A 20396-nucleotide genomic window follows, 5' to 3' on the forward strand; every position below is an offset into this window, starting at 1 on the left:
TAAAACACAATATAAGTGCGATTGTTACTAACGACACTGATCATGGTTCCACTGGTACCACTTCATGTTACCCATTCAGGTGTGTGCTTAAGGTAGGCATTCCTATGAGGTCACAGGATGAATATTTAGTTTGATTTTATTTTAAAAATAATAAATCACAAAACTAAAACGTTTGAACAAGGTCACTTCACCCTCTCCCCAGGTGGCTGGATATATCACCACCGCCACCTCCGCCACCACGGCCATCATCATCGTCACCACCATCATCATCATTTCTTAGCTACATGGTTAAAAGAGGAGAGCTTTAATATGTCAGCTTGCTTGGGAAAATGTGTCCCTGGCACAGGTGGTCTGCAGAAGGAAAGCCGATCTTCGTGAGAGCTCTGTCCTCTGCTTTGATTTTAAAGTGCAGCCCCAGACAGTGGGGGACTCAGCGTCCCATCAGGCTGGTCACTGAGGAACCAGTTCCCTCAGGGAGGCCAGAGCAGCATGGATGCGGACGTGCAGTCTGTTTTCAAAGTCGTAGCCAGAGAAATCCTCCTGTGGAGCCAGAGAGAGACAAGGGTGAACTTAGCTGAGCTTGCCCAGGGAGGAGGGGGAACCACGCAGCTCTGCATTCTCCCCCAGTCAAATTCCGCACACGCCCAGGAGAGGCTTCGCGTCCAGCTGATTTTCTTATTTCTCAAACTTCATACCTGTGCTTAGTTTTTAAAATGCAAACTGAAGGCTGAAAGTGTTCTCTGGGGATTTTTTTTCTCATTATTATTGAAACAGTAATTTTAAACTACTGTTAGAAATTCTTAATTCAAGGACCCAGTTATAAAAGCAAGTTTATTTTCTCTGGAGGAGGTGCTTGCTTATGATCCCTCCTGCTGCTTGGGAGGCTGAGGCAGGGAGCTCACTTGAACCCCAGGAGTTTGACATTAGCCTGGGCAAGACAGTGAGACACTGTCTCAAAAATTAAAAAACTTTTATTTGCTCACCCAAACACTATGACTAAAGCATTTATAAAATAGGCTGAACACTCTCCTTGGAATATCCGATAGCAATATGTTTATTTGTTTGTTTGCTTGTTTGAGAAAGGTTCTCACTGCATAGTCCAGGCTGGACTCAGACTCACTATATAGCTGAGGTTGGCCTCAAATCCATGGTGATCCTCTTGCCTCAGCTTCGAGTGCTGGAGTCACAGGTGTGTGCTACCACGTCCAGCAGGAATATTTTACAATCTTGGAAATTTTACTTAAAAATCAAGTGCTCACTGAATTAATCAGTTCTCACTTCCCCTTTCCAGAATTAACCTGGAACAGAACATCTCTTTACAAATGTTCAGAGGTACGTGAACTGGGAAAGAAGGGCTGCGGGAAAGCAGCAGCGTGAGGAGTTTTACCTTTGCTTGAAGAAGTAGAGTTCTGCCTCTTCCTACAGTCTGAATATAAGAAAAACATGTTATCTTTATTGGCCACATTCACATAGACTCAAGCAGAAAATGTCGCTGCAGGAGGGGGAGAGAGCTACACCCACAGTACAGAGCTGCCTCAACCGTTCCCTCAAAGCAAAGTCTCAACTTTTCCTTAATATAAAGGTATTTAAGAGGTTAAATCAAGGGATGACTTGATAACTGATTTTTCATAGTTGTCACTATTCATCTATAAAAGTAAACAACTAAGGCATAATACACAAGATTAAAATTTTATTGACAATCTAAAATTATATCTAAGAGGTTTCACCTAAATACAGTAAGATATATCTCCTTTTGAAGGTAATGCTAAGTGAGAATATCAACTTTACTTTCGAAAAACAGGCCAGTCTTTATATTTTGTGTATCTACATTAAGGCTATAGCAATATGTTTGTTTGTTTATTTGTCTGAGACAGGGTCTCACTGTGTAGTCCAGGCTGGACTTGAACTACTATGTACTAATGAAGAATAAAACTTTCATTAAAGTAAAGAATATGGCAGTGGAAGTTTCTATCCAAATTTGTAAAAACTACATTTTCTGTTTTGACAGAATTAGACCTTCTTATTAAAACAACTTTACATGTTTAATGATTAGGCCAGAGTCTTACTTCTGTTCACTTAGCCGAATATTTAGACAACCCATATATGAAGCTGAATATTTAGAAAGCCCTAGATGGGAACAAGCTTCTGAAAGAAAGTACCGAGCAAACTCAGGCTCTGCTAAACAAACAAAAGGCCCACACGTGAATCCACCATGCTCACTTAAATATATATCAGAATGGTCACTTTACGGTATTCTTTGTTTAAAGTCATCATACTCTATATATTCTCATTACAGTCTTCACTGACTTGACAAGATATTTACTGACAAGATAGCTACAGGAAAAAGGTATTTGCTGAAGCAATGTGACCAGAACCATATGCTAAACACAGCAGGCCTAGAGCATGACAGTTCTAGACCTCCATGTCCTACCATTCTGAAAACATGACAGTCCCTCAAGTTAATCTTTGTCTGAAAATTATATTCGTAATTCAAGTTCCAGCAAGGATATTATCTCCTCAACGACATTAAGAGAGGGTTACTACCTTCTTGGATTCATCCTATGTGAACCCGAGGAAAGCAAAATAGACATAACTAGGTTCAGTTGGTTTTAAATGCAGGACAGCTTGCACCTGCTCATGTGTACGTTTTTGCTGATAACTGTTATTAAAATTTATCTGTAACATCTTACCTCTGGTTTGTCTAGTAGAAGACAGCCAAGTTCATAGCAAGCGTAGGGCTGAACATATAAGTTGTTCTGACGACACAGCTCATCTTTAGCAGCTCGCTGAAAGAACTGAAATAATACAAATGTTCCTGGAACTAAGTCACATTCCTACTTGGTGCAAGGCTCATCACAATTCAGGAGGCAGGTGCAAGGTTAAGATTTTCTCTTCTTTTCTTGTCTTTATTCCTTCCTATCCATTCCCCGCCCATCTCAGAAGCCTTTCCATGCCTGCCTGATAAGCTTCCAACAGAACATTCTGTCCACCAGGCAGCCTAATTCCAGCTGACACAGCAACTTCTACTGGTCCCACTGCTGCCAAACATCTATATCTGCGTTTAAAAATCTGAACATCTCCATTTTAATATTTAAGACAGAAAAACAAGCCAAGAACCATCTCTTGATATGTTTCAAATGTATCCTGCTGATACCTCAGCATACGTAGAGCTATGCAGTATCTATCACAAGCCCACACCACAAAATTAGTGTAGAATTATAAGTACTTTGACATGCTAGGATTAAAAAAGCAAGTCTCCTATTGTTCTATATGAACTCCTCCTTAAGAGTAGTCAGAGTAACACTGGAAAATATTTTTTTTAAAAACTAACCAAGCTGGGGTACAACTCAGTGGTAGAGTGTTTGCCCGGCATGTATGAGGCCGGGGTTCCATTTCCAGCCTAAACCAGCAGCTTAAATCCCACGTTAATAACCTATAAGCTCTGAAAGTAGAAAAGTGAACGCGTGTTAACACACCTGATCATTTCTGTTTTTCATTTAACTATGAGGCTTCATTCTGCTCCTTCCAATGTCTGTCTCACTCCCTCCCCCTCTTTCTGAAACTGTTGGTTTTCTTTAGTAACTAGTGCCAGAAAAGAAGCCCATATTTAAAGAAGTCTTAAGAATCTACAGTTACAGGGCTGGGGATTTAGCTCAGTTGTATAAGTGCCTGTGTGGCGAGCGTGAGATTGTGAGTTCAATCCCTGGTACCAAAAAAAAAAAAAAAAAAAGGAAAAATCTACAGTTACATTAAAAACATACTTTACTGGTCATCAACTTCTAGTGTCTGAAAAGCAGCATCAAGCAAAGCAGATAGAGCTCTTAGTACAGCAAGAGGGTAGGCGGCATTCAGTGCTTTTCCATTTTTCTCCCCAGCACAGACATTGGTGGCCCATAACACATTAACAGCTTACCTGAGCGGCATCTTCCGAGTTCCCTAGACATTTGTGAATGGCACCAAGGAGCAAATACTTTAGGCCAACAACTGACGAGTCATCCACTTCGTGGCAAGCTGAAGGAGAAGGGGAGCCAAACAGCCAACAAACAAACAGTTAATCCCTTGAATTCTGCCAAGAGCGAAGTGACTGTTTCACTGTTCAGCTACTTCTTTGGTTTGTGCTTCTGCCCCCAGAGACTCAGAATCCTTAATCAAAGAAAGGCAAAAATGCCAATCTCTAATGAGCCCAAACCAAAATACACACACAAACCTTTGATATAGACACATGTAAGATTTAAGGCTTAGAAAACTTTTCATTCATTTAAAAACTTGTTAGCAATAGTCTAGATACTCAGTTAAGATTAGAAGCTTGAAATGGATATTATATATTATATGTACTTACCTGAGTACCACTCTAAAGGATTTCAGCTTTTGTTAGAACTACTCTTAGATTCTGAAGTTTATGAGTGAATAATGTTTATATCAAAAAATCCTCAAAATTTGTATCATGTTATTACTAAGTGAAAGAAGCTAATCTGAAAAGACTACATTGTGTAGGATTCCAACGAGGTGACAAAAGTATGGAGACGGTAAAAAGCTCAGGAGCTGTCACAGCGAGCAAAGGAGGACAGGTGAGCTACAGGACTGGTGGGGGGCTGCACGGATGGACTCAGCCCTCTGCGCTGAGGCCAAAATCTGCAGCTCAACCCAGGGTGACTGTGGACTTCCCGGATTAAGTCATGTCGGTTTGGTTCCTTGATGATGACTGAGGCAGAGGGATCAAGGCCAACCTGGGCTACATAGTGAGTTCAAGGCCAGCGCACCACCCAGTGAGCCCTGTCTCAAAAACAAAAAGAAGAGAATACAACCTTGACAGAACAGACAAAAATTCTTGTCCTAAAAAATGAACTGAAACAGGCATTTCTCTAAAGACACACAAACGGCCAACAGATGCTGACAAAATGTGCTCAACACCATCATTCAGGAGCCAAATGGAAACCCAATTCCAAGGACACACTCCCTCGTATTTGTTGGGATGGCCATTATGAACAAAACAAAACAAACAAAGCAAAACAAAAACAACAAGTGCTGGTGTGGATACCAGGAGACTGAAACCCTGTCCACAGTCGGCAGGATGGTGTGGCTGCTGTGGAAGGCAGCGTGGCGCCTCCTCAAACATTAGCTAGAACTAACATCAACCTGACGAACTCACTTCTGGGAATTTACCCAACAGAACCGAGTTCGGGATCTCAGAGATAATTTGCGCTCTCATATTCACTGCACCATGATTCACAACAGCCAAGACAGAAGAACTATCCAGACTCATCAACAGATGAACAGATAAAGAAAACGTGGCATATACACACCAGGGGAGATTATTCATCCTTTAAAAAGAAGAAATCCTTATTGCACACAACAACTTTGGTAAACCTGGGGGACGTGATGCTGAGTGAAACAAGCCAGTCACAGAAGGCCAAAGAGTCCACCTATGTTAGCAGAAACGATCCAGTTCACAGCAGCAGAAAGCAGAAGGTGTGGTCAGGGTGGGAAGAGTGTGAGCGAGGCCTTAGTCATGCAGAATGGCAAAGCTGTGGAGAACTGGCGGGGACGCAGTGCACTGGAGGGGCCGCAACTGGATATGAAGTGCTCAGAGAGGAAAAATTCATAAAAATACTGACTAGCACATATTTGGGGGCTCTACAGATCAAACCAGGGCCTTGTGTGTGCTGAGCATGTGCTTTACCACTGAGCTACACCCTCCCGCCTGAGCACGTTCTTTTTGACCCAGAAATTTCACTTCTTATGCTACAGGTGACGCGGGTATACAGATACAAGAATGTATGTGTAAATACAGCCTCGAAGCACAAGGCAGTCGGCCGCAGCAAAAGACTGGATGCTGCTAGGTGTTCTCAGGTCAGGCACCAGTTAAATAACTGTCTGTGCTTACACGGTGGAATACCACCAAGACATTCACAGGAAGGAAGCAGATCTCTGTTGATGTTAGACGTCCTCGAAAATCTTGTTCAGTGAAAAAACTGAGGGTCAAACAGCAGGAAGAGACTGTGTTTTATTTATTTATTTAGTCTTTTTGAGACAGAGTCTCACTATGCAGTTCAGGTTGGCCTTGAAGTCACTTTGTAGCTCAGGCTGATGCTCAACAATCCTCCTGCCTCAGCCTCCTGAGTGCTGGGATTACAGGTGTGAGCCACCACGCCCAGCTTGTGATCCCTTTTTTATGTATAGTCATCCCTTGGGATCCTTCAGAGCCTGCTTCCAAGGTGCTCCAAGGATCCCCCAATCTGCAGGTGCTCAACTACCTTAAATAAAACAGTGTGGTGTTGCATATCACCAGCCCACTTCCTCCCATACACTTGACATCGTCTCTGGATTACTCTGACACCTAACAGGCCACATGTGTGTAGGCAGTCACCACACTGTATTCTCCCGCGGCTCATGACAAGGGAGAGAAGTCTGCACGTGCCCCGCAACAATGCAAATTCTTCCCCAAATGTTTTCATCCACGGATGTTGAATCCACAGGTGCAGAACCTGGACACGGGTGAGGTGGCTGTGACTGTATGTACACACATACACACCACCAGACACACACCACTACACACTTAGCAGACATGCATCTTCAGCGGGTCACTACAAACCTCAGCTGCACGTATCTTTCTGGAGAGATGGTGTCTGGAATCTAGGGACACTTCTATTTTGCCTTTTATTCCTCTATTTCTGAAAATTGCAAATTACTTAAAATATTAAAGCAATATGATCTTAGCAATAAGTAAAACTTATGCCAGGAAAAGAAATATTCCTGCTCTTCAGAATCTTACATCTGGCAGAGAAGATAAATGTTGCAAAAAACAGGTAAAATATACTTGTTAAATAAAAAGTGCTAAGGTAAAAAAGCAGGAAGGGAGATTGGAAGAGTGTGTGCAGACAAGGTAGACAAACGAGGAAGATGTGAAGGAAATGAGTGAAAGAGCTATGTAGGTTCCAAGAGAAGAACATTTGCATCATGAGAAGAACGTGTGCAAAGGCCCTGAGGCCAACAATGCTGGGGGAACCAGAAGGCAGTGTGGGCTAAAGCCCAAGGACCTAGGAGCCAGAGCCGACAGACAATTGTGCAGGTCAATGAAGGTTGGCATCTACTCCAGATGTGACAATGAACTGTGGAGGGTTCTGAGAAGCAGGGTGACACAGTATGACTTAGATTGCAACAGAGTCACCTTGTTGTTCTGCTGCGAACACACAGCTGTGCAGCAGCTGAGGTCAGCAGTAGGAAGCAGGATTTAAGAATGAAACCGCCAGACCAGGGTCAGCAACCTCCCAGCTCCGCTGACACAGGCAGTTACAGATGGGGACACTGACATGTTCAGGACACAGAACTCCGAGGCCTGGTGCACAGCTTCACAATCACTACTGATCCACACCGAGGGCTGGCAGGGTTCAGTGGAAGGCAACATTCTCTCTACAAAGACCCACACTGCACTGCCCAGGCCGGGCTGATACAGAGCATTATCCCTAGCACTGGGGAGGAACAGCGTCCAATAAACAGATCCCACGGGATGGTTAGCTTTTTAAAAAGTTACTCAAAAACAATCTCATGTCCACTGCCGAGTGCCTCCTTCTCCATCCACAGACCTTTGCTATTAGTCTGTTCATTTTGAATCCTGGAAAGGGGTTTAGAGAATACGTAATCAAGTCTCACTTAAGTGATAATTATTCTTGTGCCTGTCAATTACTACCTACTTATACTTGCGTTTGTTTTAGTTATCTCTCAATATATAACTCTGCACTTGTGCAATAAAATAGACTCTTAAGATACTTTATTGTTCCCTTGAGTTAGACACTGGTAGACAGACTATACTTGCTTCAATGAGAGAAGATCTTTAAATTATGCAACTCTTTTTAAAAACGATCATAGCAGAACTTGCACATCCAAGGAAATTATGTCCCCTTTCTAATTGTCCCTCTTCTTGTTGGGAGGATACATACCTGCTCTCATGATGGAGCCACGGTGTGAAACTCCTTTTGGGGTTCCCTATGCTCTCTGGAATATCAACATTGAAAAAGTTTTGTGCAGATTTTAAGGGCAAAGTTTCTTGCTTTTGTTTTTTAAAGTAAGAGGCAAAAATTAATCTGTAGGAAAATATGCTAAGAACATGCAATTCAATGGATAATAACATTTGGTCAAAAACAAATGTGACCACAGAAAAGTCTGCCAAATCTTCTATCATGGCTTACAGTCTGCCAAATCTCTTTTGGAAATAGCAGTCTATAAAGTAAGAATATTTTCCAAAGATGCTTTCTCTGAGACCATCTTTTTGGGGGTATGTATTTTATTATAACACAGTAGTCTCACCTTGTAGTCATAATTCTGGAAGCAAAACTTAAGCTTGTTCACCCTCCTGAGGAAGATGAGGCTGTGTGTAAGATTGCTAAAGGCTCTGCCACTCCACCAGCGTGCAGTCCTCAGACCAGCAGCAGGGACGCTAGTGCCCAGGGGACCTGAGAAAGTCATCAGGCTGTCTGGAGAGCACTGGCTCATTGCAGCATGGGCTGCCTTTCCTACATCCATGACTCCACTGCACAGCACAGGCTTTGCTCAGCTACAAAATGCCATTCTGATGCCTTCCATTAAACCTTTAGAAGAGACATTGCATTATGTCTTTTTTTTTTGTCTTTTTCATTTTTATTGGTACCAGGGATCGAACTCACGACCGCCTGCTTGCAAGGCAGGTGCTTATGCCGCTGAGCTAAATCCCCAGCCGCTGCATTATGTCTTTAAGTCATCAACAAAGCCCCATTCTCATTACAAATGTATTCTCCCTGTGAAATTTTGTTAAAACCATAACAAAAATAGTTTTAGCATAGTTATCTATGGCTTATGGGTTTTCTAAATCATGAATCAAAAGAAATGCAGGTTTATCATTACATTCCACGGTACTTTCCCAAGTGAAACAAGCATGTGTGTCTCTGCAAAAGATTTGCAAACTTATGTTGTGCACTTACACATGCAGCAGCTTTACTCAGGAGCGCTATTAAAAAATGTCCTTTGGGAGCTCCGAGAATGAGCTAATAGTAGTACGGTACAGCCATACAACGGAGAGCTGCTCAGCAACTGAAAGCAATCTCTACACACGCAGGCTACAGCATGGATAAATCTCACACACATGATGGTGAACAAAGGAAGCAATGTGCAAAAAAGCAGATCCTATATGATTCCAGTTATATTGAGTTCAAGGACAGGCAGAACTAACCCAGGAGCACAGAACCTGAAACACAAAGGAAATGTGAGGGGAGGAGGGAGTGCTCTGCGTGGTGACTGAAGATGGAGGCTCTATTTATATTGTAAGTCACTGAACAGGACACCTTAATATCTGTGTATTTTATGTACATAAATCACACCTCTATAAAACAACAGGATTACACACCCATAATTCTAGCACACTGGAAGGCCAAGGCAGGAGGACGACAAGTTTAAGCCCAGCCTGAGCAACGTACTGGGACCTTGCTTCAAAAACAACAAAAACAAAAACAAAAAAAGGGCTGGGGTGCAGCTTAATGCAAAGGCTCTGGCTCGGTCCCCACTACAGCAAAAATAAACAAATCACAAAGTGCTTTCACAGGGAAAAAAATACATACGCTCCCAGCAACCCCTGTAACTGCAGAAGTAGTAACGTGTACTCCTAACAAGGTGTCTACCCCAGCGCCTCCCGCCCCATCACCCAGGGGACGGCAGGATCTGCCCTACAGCGGGTTCACCAGGTCGGAAAAGAGCTGCTGCCAGCACCGCGGTGTGCACAGCTGTTCTTACCCTGGCTCATCCTCTGCAGGCTGGGGAAGGAGCAGTTGGGCAGCGCTTTCCACAGGTACAGCACCTCGATGGACGCCAGCACACACAGCACTGTGGTCGGGGTCTGCTTCCGAAATCGCTCTGCCTGCGAGGAGTTAGTGGGTCAGGCTCTGCCTTCTGAGAACAGATTTAAATCTAAAACACACTTAGGAGACGCTTAGGAGAGGGTTCCCAGTCAATGGGAATGATCCTCTCCTCTGAGCTAAAACGACGAGCTCTCTGTATTTAAAAAGATTTGCTTTCCAGTTTTTAGACAGCTGTAGCTGTGCCTTGAGCTTGTAGATGTGCCCTAAACCTACTCCCGGGGTGTATGTGCCCCGAACACAAGGGCAGAGACCGGGCTCAGTAGGAACCACTGTGTTTACAACCCCACCTGTCTGTATGCAGGATGGGATGGGTGTCAGTGCAGATCAATGTTTAAGTTTTCTCCTCAGCCCCAGGATGTAAGTTGCATTCCAAATCAGAATCTAACTTATACTCCAATAAATTCATGAAGTACTCATTCAATAGAAATGAATAAAATTAAAAAAAAAAAAACACTCATGGAGTAAAAGGAAACTCACAAAACTAAAATCACACAGAATTTAGGACCTGACATATTTCATAACCCGAGGTAATCTAGTGAAATCTCATTCTCAGAAGTGCAGAGTAAGTCTGGGACATGGTACCTAAGGTGCTGGGCTTTCTGCTGGTCAAGCTGGTGCACTTCTGCTTTCTGTCAGAGTGAACCATGACACAGCCCCATCCTGAGGGCCACGTGGTGTGCTTCTTGTGAGGCTCCGTGTGTCTGGATTCTTTTGAAACTCCCTCCCTGTGGGCAGACACGGCCTCTCTCAGGACCGGCCCCTACCTCTGCGGGGCCTGTAGTGTCTCTGTTTACTTTTTAATTTTCTCAAATCTGATTCCATTATTTGCAGAAAAAGCAGCACATGATTCAGAGCAGAAGCAGGATGGCAGGAGTAAACTCCCTACGGGGGTGAACTGCATCCTGCAGGCCGAGCACGGCACGGGCTTTGCACGCAGGCCCTTAAAGCTTGTTCCAGCAATGTTGGTTTCAAACACCTGCGATAAATAAGGCAGCAGACTGACCGGGCCCTACATACCTTTTTCACCGAGAACTGCTCGATCTGATTGTTTTTCCTCTTGAAGAGCTTCTGAACTTCCTTGAAAACGATCTGTGCCCCATCCACATCACCCGTGGCTCCCTGACAAACTGGAAGAAACCAGAACTGTATTTCTCAAGTCTCAGGCAGAATACGCCACCAAGTGAAGCCTCCATTGATGACAGCAGGAAGAACTGGGAACAAGTGTGTCCGAACGCTGCTACACACAGGACTGCACCACTCTGCTGGCTGCCACCCGCTCCCTTCAGCTATTGCACAGGTGCCTGCATTCTCAGAGCTTTGGAAGGACACAAAGGGCCATGCCCTTGTCCCCTCGTTGGAGCTCTGTATGCAACCAAATCCCAGCTACCACCACAGCATCCTACATGGAGCCCACATACTCAGAGCATGGAGTAACAAGGACTCTAAGAAAGGGACTGAGGTGCTCAGGGGATCCGGAAAGCAGTGTGAGGTTTTCCTATCCTGGGAAAAATAAGTCATGAATTTGTCCTGCATGTGTTTGTCAGTCTCCATCCTCCACAAGGCCCCAGGCAGCCCCGGAAGAGGAGGCACACAGGCTTGCACCCCAAAGATACGCCAATCTCAGCTACAGGGGTCACACACAGAAGGGCCAAAGCTATAATGCATATAGTGACAGCAAGCCTTAGGGGAGGGGAAGCAACAGCTTCTAGAAACGCTCGAGAAAAAAGGCTGTTTTCTCTGTGGGGCCTGGGAAGCTGCGAGGAGCTGGGAGACAGCAAGCTGAGCCTTGCAGGATGGGTGGTAAGTAAGTCAGTGCTCCATCCGCACCCCATCCCATCTGTGGGTCCCAACACACTGGACTTCATTCCGCCCCTTTCTTCCTCTGCCCTCTCCCTTCTCCACACTTCACACCCAGCGCTCGCCCAGCTCCTTCGCCACCTCTCTTGTTCACCCTTCACTCGACCCCTATCACTTGGAATTCACTTCTGTTCATTTCTGTTTAGCTACTGTCTTGACCTTAGGTTGCTTTTTGCTCCCCAGTTGGAATGGTCTGAAGTCAACTTCAGGATTCCGCCTCTTTTCTTCAAAGGCCCCTAAAACCTGGTGGCCTTGCACTTCATTGTGGGCCTGGTCAGGCAGAGCACAGGGGTGTGAAACATCCGAGGATGAGTCACATGAGCAGCACAGAGGAAGCAGAAGCAATGTCTATCGAAAGCTGCAGATGCCAGGTGATAGGAAAGGCAGGGATTCTTCCTGGGAGTCACAGGGCTTAAGGTGAATATTCCAAGGAAGAGACAACCCATTCGCAGCCACTGGTGCAGCCCCAGTCAGCATCAACTCCAAATGGCCTCCTCCGATGCAGCAGCAACATGGTAGCATCAGAAGGAAGAGCAGAGATGTCTTATGTAACCAGCCTCACTGTTTTAAAGATCAGGGGACACAGATCAGGGAAGTTAAGATGGGGAGAGAGCCAGCCAGCCAGCCAGCCAGACAGACAGACAGACAGAGACAGAATGAGGGAGAGGAGAAGAGGGCACTGAGAACCAGCTTAATGCTGTACATGCAGGCAATAATTAATAAACTGGCACAAAAATCAATCGAACCTATTCCAGGCCTACAATGACTTGTGGTGAGGTCCCCAACTGGCTTAGGGACAGATTAATCTTTAAGCCAATGGCCAGAGCCAAGGCCAGCAAACAGCCTGTGCCGTTCTGGAGACTCAAAGAAAAATGACACGGCAGCTGAGGGCTTGACTCGTGCAAATTCTTTCTAGCTAGGCAGTCCCAGTTAGCAGACAATCAGGTTACCAGTGATCCCTGATCTGTTCCTGTGTGCTTTTCCAAAAACGCATCATTCCTCAATTCTTGAACCTTGACCACATTAGTTCACTCCCACTACTTTCTGCAGCCTGCAGCCCACCAGCACACCCCCCACAATCAAGCTGTGCACCTAATAAGAGCCAAAGACACCATGTCTCATGGTCCTAGCCCATCACTGGGCTTTGATCATCTTGGGGTCCCTTGAAACTAAAATACATGTTTGTCAGTGTTTTATTATGAACAGGAGATCGATGGTCCTATGCCTAAGGCCCAAGAGGGAGATGGAGAGTTGAAAACCAGAGTTGAAAACACCACTAAAAGGCCTATAATTGTAATGCTCCAGACCCTGGGGAAGAGATCCATCTACTTCTCTTGCAGGACAGTTGGAGATTTTTTTTTTGAACTGAGGACCTAAGGCCTTTGCACTGGGCTCCATCCTCATCCTTTTTTAATTTTTAAATTTTGAGACAGGGTCTCACTAAGTCATTAAGTTGTCTGGGCTGGGCTTGAACTTATGATTCTCTTGTCTCTTGCCTTGGCCTGCCATAGTGCTAGGATTACAGGTCTGCACTACTAGGCCTGGAAAAATGGCTTTAAAAAAAGATGTACATGTTTGAAAGCACAAAGGTCTTCTTCTCTAAATATGAGACCTACACAGGACTTAGAATGCCTGGATTTCCACTAAAGCTCACTTTACACCATACTATAACTGAAGTGCAAACCTCTTTTAGTAATAATTTTGATATAATTTCAAGCTTTCAGAACAGTTGCAAGGCCATGATCCAGCAATTCCAGTTCTGAAGGATTTGGAAGCAAGGACTTGAATAAATGTTTGTGCCCTAATATTCATACTAAGCAATACTCAAAAAAGTCAAAAGCAACCCTGGACCAATAAATAAATAAACAAAATGTGACAGGTATCTAACATACAATAAACGAAAACTATTCAGCTTTAAAAAGGAAGAAATTCCGGTAGATGCTACCATATGGACCCACCATAAAGACACCATGCTACGTGAAATAAACCAGACACCAAAAGGCAAGCAGCGCACATTCTACTTCTATGAGGTACACAGAACTGTCAGATCCAGAGACAGAATGCAGCGTGGAACAGGGACTTGAGGAGAGGAAATGCAGCATGAATGTTTAGTGAGGAGAGACTCAAAGTGGATGATAAAACGGGTCTAGGGATGGACGGTGGCTGCACCACATTGTTAACATACTTAATGTCCCTGAATAGTGAAATGGCAAAAAAAAAAAAAAGTATATATATAAATATACAGGACCCAGAGTCCAGTCCTGGCAGCAGGGTCTCTGGCCTCCAACACTCACCCTCCTCTCTCGCCTTCCTGTCCCTGCATCCCTTCCCTTCCTGCCAGCTCAGAAGGCAGGGCCTGCCAGGTGCCGTGCAGCCCAGGTGGCTGGGTACAGCGCGGCTTCCTACCTTTGCACACTGTGCTGTAGAGCTGCTCACATGTATTGCGCCCTCTCCTCTAGCTCCCCCAGACAGAGCCAGAGACTGCAGACTTCCCTGTCGGTCATCTCTTACAACTGCGGTAGTCCTGGGATTTCTAACTCCCTGGAAAATAAACGCTTCTCTATAGCTCTTTTGTATGTTTCTTTCTTCTATGCTCAATAGAGATGAATAAATAGCTGCCTGCCTTGCCCTGTGGTTTGGCTCAGTTACACCTATTGACCACTGGGCGGCGTGCAGGCCTCTCTTTTGTGGTGATGCAATCAGGTGTCACCCACTCCTCAACTGCTGGGCCCACCAGGCCACTCAAGAATAGCTCCCACTTTATCTGAGATGCCCGCAAATTCTATGAAACAGCACTTTACATGTGAGACTCAGCATCTAATCCATATGTAAAAAACAAGCTTATTCAAACATCAGGTAGCGGGCATAAACACATAGAAGTAATTACATGGAAGTTCTGTAGTAGTCTGCTAGTAGTTGGATACAATTTTATTAGGATTTTAAGATACCAGCGTTTACATGAGTTAAGGTTAACTCTTATTTTAAATAGATGAGTTAAGAAGATAGAGTAAAACAAGACGTTTTATTAAATCCAAATATTAAGAAGAATAAGGAAGGATCTCAAATAATGCTGGGGGGCTGGAGGTGTAGCTCAGGGGCAGAATACATGCTAAAAAGATGACAACCTCAGCACAAAAAAAAAGTCTGAGTCTTAAACTTTAGGTAAAAAATCACTTATGTGGCTGAGTAGGTAGAGTTCATCATCACATAAACCTGGGAAGATTTACACAAAAGCTTCTTACAGGCAGGAACACGCAACACCTTCAGTTCTACACCCCTACAATTCCAAAACATGTAGCACTTTTATGTATCACAGAGGACAGATTACACTTGTGTCCACCAGGTGGCAGTGCATCTTCAACAACCCAGGCGAGAGAGAAATGGGGAGAAAGGGTGTTTCCGGCTGTTCTGAAACCACACGTCCTGTAACACTGCACTGAAAATACAATGGAGTTAACAGACTGGAGCAGGACTCAAACATATGCAGTTTTCTCACAAAGGACACCTACCAAAACATTAACATGATAAAAAGGCCTGTTCAATTCTTGAAAATTATTTAAAGCTCCTAATGAAAAAACACAACTAAGAAAGAAAGGGAATAAAGAAAAGTGGAGGCTATGGAGGGCAAAATGCCCCATATCTGAGAAGCCTCAGAATGGTTATTTCTGAGAGGGAGCACAGGACCGTGCAGGCCCAACAGGCAAGCACGGGGCCAGGGCCGTGGGCCACAGTACTGGCTGGCTCTCTCGGAGTCTCTCCGAGTCCTGCTGGCTCCGGGAGTACAGTATAGGCCACTGCTATTTACCTGGCTGTCTAAAATGTTAACATGCTGCGGAAACGCTGGAGAAACCCCAGCTCTGCCTCCTCCCGCCACAGCTCCCCGCCCACCAGGGCATGAGGGCTACCTGTGAAAGTCCACTCACCTGCAGTCAAATATGCATAATAGCACTGCGACCACCTGGACTCGTTCTTCAGCCTCTCGAAGGAATCAAACGCATCCTTGAAGTTGAGCTCGATCATGCTGCACCAACCTGCAAAAGTCACACTTCAGCATCCGCCCCACGGACAGAGCTCTGTGGCCCATGGTTTAAGCTACCAACCTGCTGCTGCTAGCTATCCCTGTCTGTTTATGTTTCGGGCACCACTTAAGGACTTTGTCTTGAAAACTTAAGAAAGAAATTATATTTTTCCCCTTAAATACTTTCAGACAAGGCCCTTAATAACAGGTTAAGCAGTAGCAGTGGGATCAGTAGGCTCAGACTGCATACTTGGGGAGTGCCTCAGAAAATCCTGAAGCATCCTGAAGTACCACCCGCCCTTCCTTTGCATGTTGGTGGGGTGCTGAGGAAGGACCCCATCTTTCCTACATTAAAACACCGGCATTCTGGGGAAGAACAGCGGCACTGAAAGGAGACTTCAGTTCTCACGGTAAATCACAGTGGCTTCTATCACGCATGCCCCTAGGGTGCGCCAGCCCCGCATATAATTCCTGCTGTGATCTTGCAATGGTGGCGGATGGTGGTGACCTCCTATTGGCAAGCAAACAACCAAACGGACCCAAAGGTCAGAGTCTTGCTCAAGACCACTCGGCTATTAAGAAGTAAGAACTGTGGGTCAAGGTCCAACACTCACCCCTTTATACACTACTATAAAAAATAATTCTGGCATCAGGTGACTGTGTAATCTTGGACTTGCTGTTTATGTTATCGGTAGGGGGTTACGTACTTCCAGAAAATATGCTGTGAAATTCTATGGGATGTACTATATTTTAGAGTAAAGTTTTAGGAGGAGCAGCCTGAGCTATCACTTTCTCCTGAGCCAAAGTCCAGGCCTGGGGTGGATGACCCCGAGCTCCCTTTGCCCAGACACACTATCCCTGCTACAGACCTTGAAAGGATGTGTTAGAAAAGGCTGCCCAGGCTGGGCTCTGAGAGTGAAGTTTTTGTAGCATGGCTACTAAACAGAAGTCAAGAAGCATTTAGAGTACACACAAATAGGTTTTTCCGCTGGATGGTAGGTCATTTCTCTTCCTCAGCCCTAACAGGCGAGGAAAACGTCGTTTACAGCGTGGCTGCCAATGTCTTCCTTTGCACTTTTACCTCAAAAGGATTCAGGAAGACAACAGTGCCGACAGCAGATGAGGCAAGTGGCAAAAGCAAGCTAGGGTCCAGAGGTGACAGGTGACAGCTGCTTTACCCCACTCTCCGCTCCACCCAGGCCCCTCTGCAGAAAGCTTGTCCAGCCCCGCTTTTTCTGAGGCTGGGTTTCCCAGCCCCTCCTCTCTCCACACCTTCCTCATTCCCTGCCTATGTGCCGAAGACAGGGCTGACTTGCTGTGTAAAGCTGAAACTCTAATATCAGCCCCCTTTTATTCAATTTATAGCTTTTTATTTCTTTAACAGCAGTTTAGTCCAAATCAAGCCACAAACAACACATCATTCTGGGGTTAACATTTTACTCTTCTGAAACCCCACTGTTAGGGTACACAAGTGACACTCAGCACCAGGCCCGGGTGGCGGCAAAAGGGCTGCAAACCCTACTCTGCAGTGCTCAGCCACATGTGGTGATGACCCCGGTCCCCAGCAAGCACTCTGATAGTCCCCACTGTGGGAAGTTCAGGGATAGCTTAGCCCTGGCCTGCTGAACTCTTATTTTTAAAAAATTATTTCTGTTTGATGCCAAGGCTGGGCTTCCTCTGCTCAGCACAGTGGAGGAACTGGGACAGAAACGGATTTCCCTAGTGTACCAGGGTCAGAGAGTTGAGTGCAGTCAGGAAAAGACTCAGCAACACCATGGGAGAGTGAGGAGAAATCTTTGGCAAATAAACACTTCCAAGTCCATTTAAACATTTATCTGCAAGGTCCAAGAAGGAAGCCGTTGGCAAGTATTGGCAGGCCTCCCATCTGAACCCCACAGCGTCTAAGGGGGTACCTTCACCCCAAATGGCAACTGTCCACGGGTTCAGGGCTAGTTAGCAGGGGAGCTGGTTTTGGGGTTCAGCTCTCTCCTGTGCTCTATTTTCTTCTAGAGTAAGCACTGGATGAGAGGAAGAACAGCTTTGATGCACCAATACACGGTCCAATAAGGTATTTACAAATGACTTGCATTACCTATTTCCTGAACATGTTCTCAGGAAATAATGAGAATCAGAGAAGTATCATTCCACGTGCTGGGTCTCAATCAAAGTCCTTATTATGCAAGACTGCATTCTGCAAACTGAGCAGCATTACAGATGAATGACAGCAATACTACTTCCTAAGAGCCGGGCAAAACATTTCCTCTTACCAATTTCATAGAGACAGACGTGTTGGATTTCTCTCTGATCTACTGCAAGTTCCAAAGCAGTATGGAAAGAAGTCAAGGCACTGTTGATCTGACACTAGGGAAGAAAAGGAAAAATAAAACAAAAAAGCAATTAAGTTACCGGCTAAGATCTGCCATTACATTACAATCATAATTCAAATACATCTTTGTCCTAATTAGTTATTTACATAGATAAAACAGGATTACAAAAATGATTTAAGGATTGCTAAGAAAGTACTCCAATTTGCCACAGAGAGTTATGGGATTTACATAGGTACAGAGGATTTTTTTTTTTTTTTGAGACAGGGTCTCGCTATGCAGTTCAGGCTGGCCTTGAGCTCACTACAGCTCAAGCTGCTCTCAAACTCATGGCAATCCTCCTGCCTCAGCCTCCCCAAGTTCCGGGATTAAGGTGTGTGTCACCCACACCTGCCTGACATTTTCTTCTGGTGACAGACGAATGCTATACTGCCCTGGTTAGTTTCAAGCCATCCTCCTGCCTCAGTCTCCTGTGTAGGTAGCATTATAGGTGTGCACTTCTGTACCTGGCTAGTGAAGTCCTTTGCTGAAGCAGTGGATTCTATGGTGGGTCCCAGCTCACATCCACCCTCTACCACAGCATTCTCTTATGCTTGGACCCAAGCACCTCTGTATTGTAATTCTGTTAATCTAGCTTTTGTTATCAGGTATGCTCAAAAGACACAGAGACTATAGTATCTCCTCTGGTGTGCGCCCCTCTGGGGCCCAGAAAGTCTCCCACTGGCACAGGGTGAACGCCTGAGGCTGGTGGCCTCCACCTTACATGGTCCCTCACCTCTGCTGCAGGCTCAGAATGCTGGTCTCTCACAGCTTCTGGTGACCAGATCCACTCTCCTAATACTGCAGGAACCGTGAAAACATAGATTGCTCCTGGCTTCTGCGTTCCCTGACCACTGTCCAGACCCCGATGGCCTCCCAAATGTCAGTTCCACTTATTTCCAATTAAATAGTCATCCCTGCCCTTTACCTGCAGTTTCACTTTCTATGGCTTCAGTTACATGCAGCCAACTCTCTAAGCTGTCCTCAGAGAGAGGCAGACAGACAGACAGACACAGATAGACTGACCACATCTACACAATCTTTACTGGAGTTAACTGTTAACTCTGTTAATCTAGCTTTTGTTATCAGACACTTACTACGTCTAGTTTACACATTAAACTTATTATCACATATAGGGGAAAAAAACTCGTATAAAAGGTGTGATCAAAATATAAGGTGAATATTTAACTTTTTAAACACTGTAGAAGACACACCATCATTAATCTCAAAACATTCCCTTTCCTTCAAGCACACTTCTCACAAGGTCATTCTTTTCACCTTGTGAAGTCATTCTGCAAGTCTTCTCTCATGCGTGTCTTTTTGTTTATCTTTTTTTTCTTTTTATCGGTACTGGGAATTGAACTCATGACTGTGTGCTTGCAAGGCAGACGTTTATGACACTGAGCTACATCTCCAGCCTGTGAATGTCTTTTTGGAGCTAGCTGGATGTCCTGAATTGACTGAAAACATTCATGGCAATTTCTGTCAAATAAAAACATTACGGTGTGTTATCATCCACTTTATTCCCAGATTTGGCATTAGGGGACTTCCGACTCTTCCCCAAAGTCAAAAGGACCAGGAAAGTTTTGGACTAATTCAGGACACCGAGGCAGCTATAACACCACAATTAAAGGCACTTAGGAACTGCTTCAGAGGTAGCCAGCACAATGGGACGAGTGTGTTCAAAGTGAGGGGGAGGAGTCTGAGGGGATAGTGACAAAGTGTCTCTCACTACAGTAAGATTTTAAAATTTAAACATTTGCCATACTTTTCAATCATCCTGCTAAAACAGGTTTTGGTATTATCCATGTGCTGGGCACCACTGTATTCACACTAACTAGGGAAAAATACTGAATATTGAGTTTTTCTTTCCACTAAAGATTTCTTTCAGTCTGCCAGCCAATGCAATTCACAATGGCTGAGCTGTGGGAACAGCCTAGATGTCCATCTGCTGATCAATGAATAAAAAATGTGGTGCATATATACACACAGAGAACCATTCAGCCATAAAAAGAACAAAATCATGTCATGTGGAGGAAAATGGATGGAACTGGAGACCATTATGTGACACAATATAAGCCAGACCCAGAAAGTTAAATATTGCATGTCTTTTCTTATATGAGCAATCTAAAAAAAGTAAGGAGCAATGACCGCAAACTAGAAGGTAGACTTAAGAGCTGAAGAAAGGGGTCAGGGGCTTGCCCAGGTTCAACATGTCTACCTCCTATTTGCAAAGTGAATGCTTTTCTGTGCAGGATATTTCTGGATGGGCCA

General features: G+C 44.7%; 1 protein-coding gene across 2 annotated transcripts in view; it reads right to left on the reverse strand.

Moving 5' to 3' along the window:
* Positions 1–118: 118 nt before the first annotated feature.
* Positions 119–20396, reverse strand: part of Ttc39c (tetratricopeptide repeat domain 39C) — a 93823-nt gene continuing 73545 nt past the window's right edge. For both annotated transcript variants that reach the window (XM_003474026.5, XM_063231832.1), the window contains 8 exons: positions 18027–18120; positions 15665–15772; positions 10902–11011; positions 9760–9883; positions 3914–4011; positions 2691–2795; positions 1388–1426; positions 119–540 (listed from right to left, as the gene is read on the reverse strand). In XM_003474026.5, the coding sequence (XP_003474074.3) occupies positions 451–540; positions 1388–1426; positions 2691–2795; positions 3914–4011; positions 9760–9883; positions 10902–11011; positions 15665–15772; positions 18027–18120 (768 nt within the window). In that variant the 3' untranslated portion in view covers positions 119–450. The remainder of the gene's footprint in view (positions 541–1387; positions 1427–2690; positions 2796–3913; positions 4012–9759; positions 9884–10901; positions 11012–15664; positions 15773–18026; positions 18121–20396) is intronic.

This window comes from Cavia porcellus, unplaced genomic scaffold (genome assembly GCF_034190915.1).
Source record: "Cavia porcellus strain 051 isolate PalLab524CR breed Dunkin Hartley unplaced genomic scaffold, mCavPor4.1 scaffold_20, whole genome shotgun sequence".
In the NCBI taxonomy this organism is placed as follows: Eukaryota; Metazoa; Chordata; class Mammalia; order Rodentia; family Caviidae; genus Cavia; species Cavia porcellus.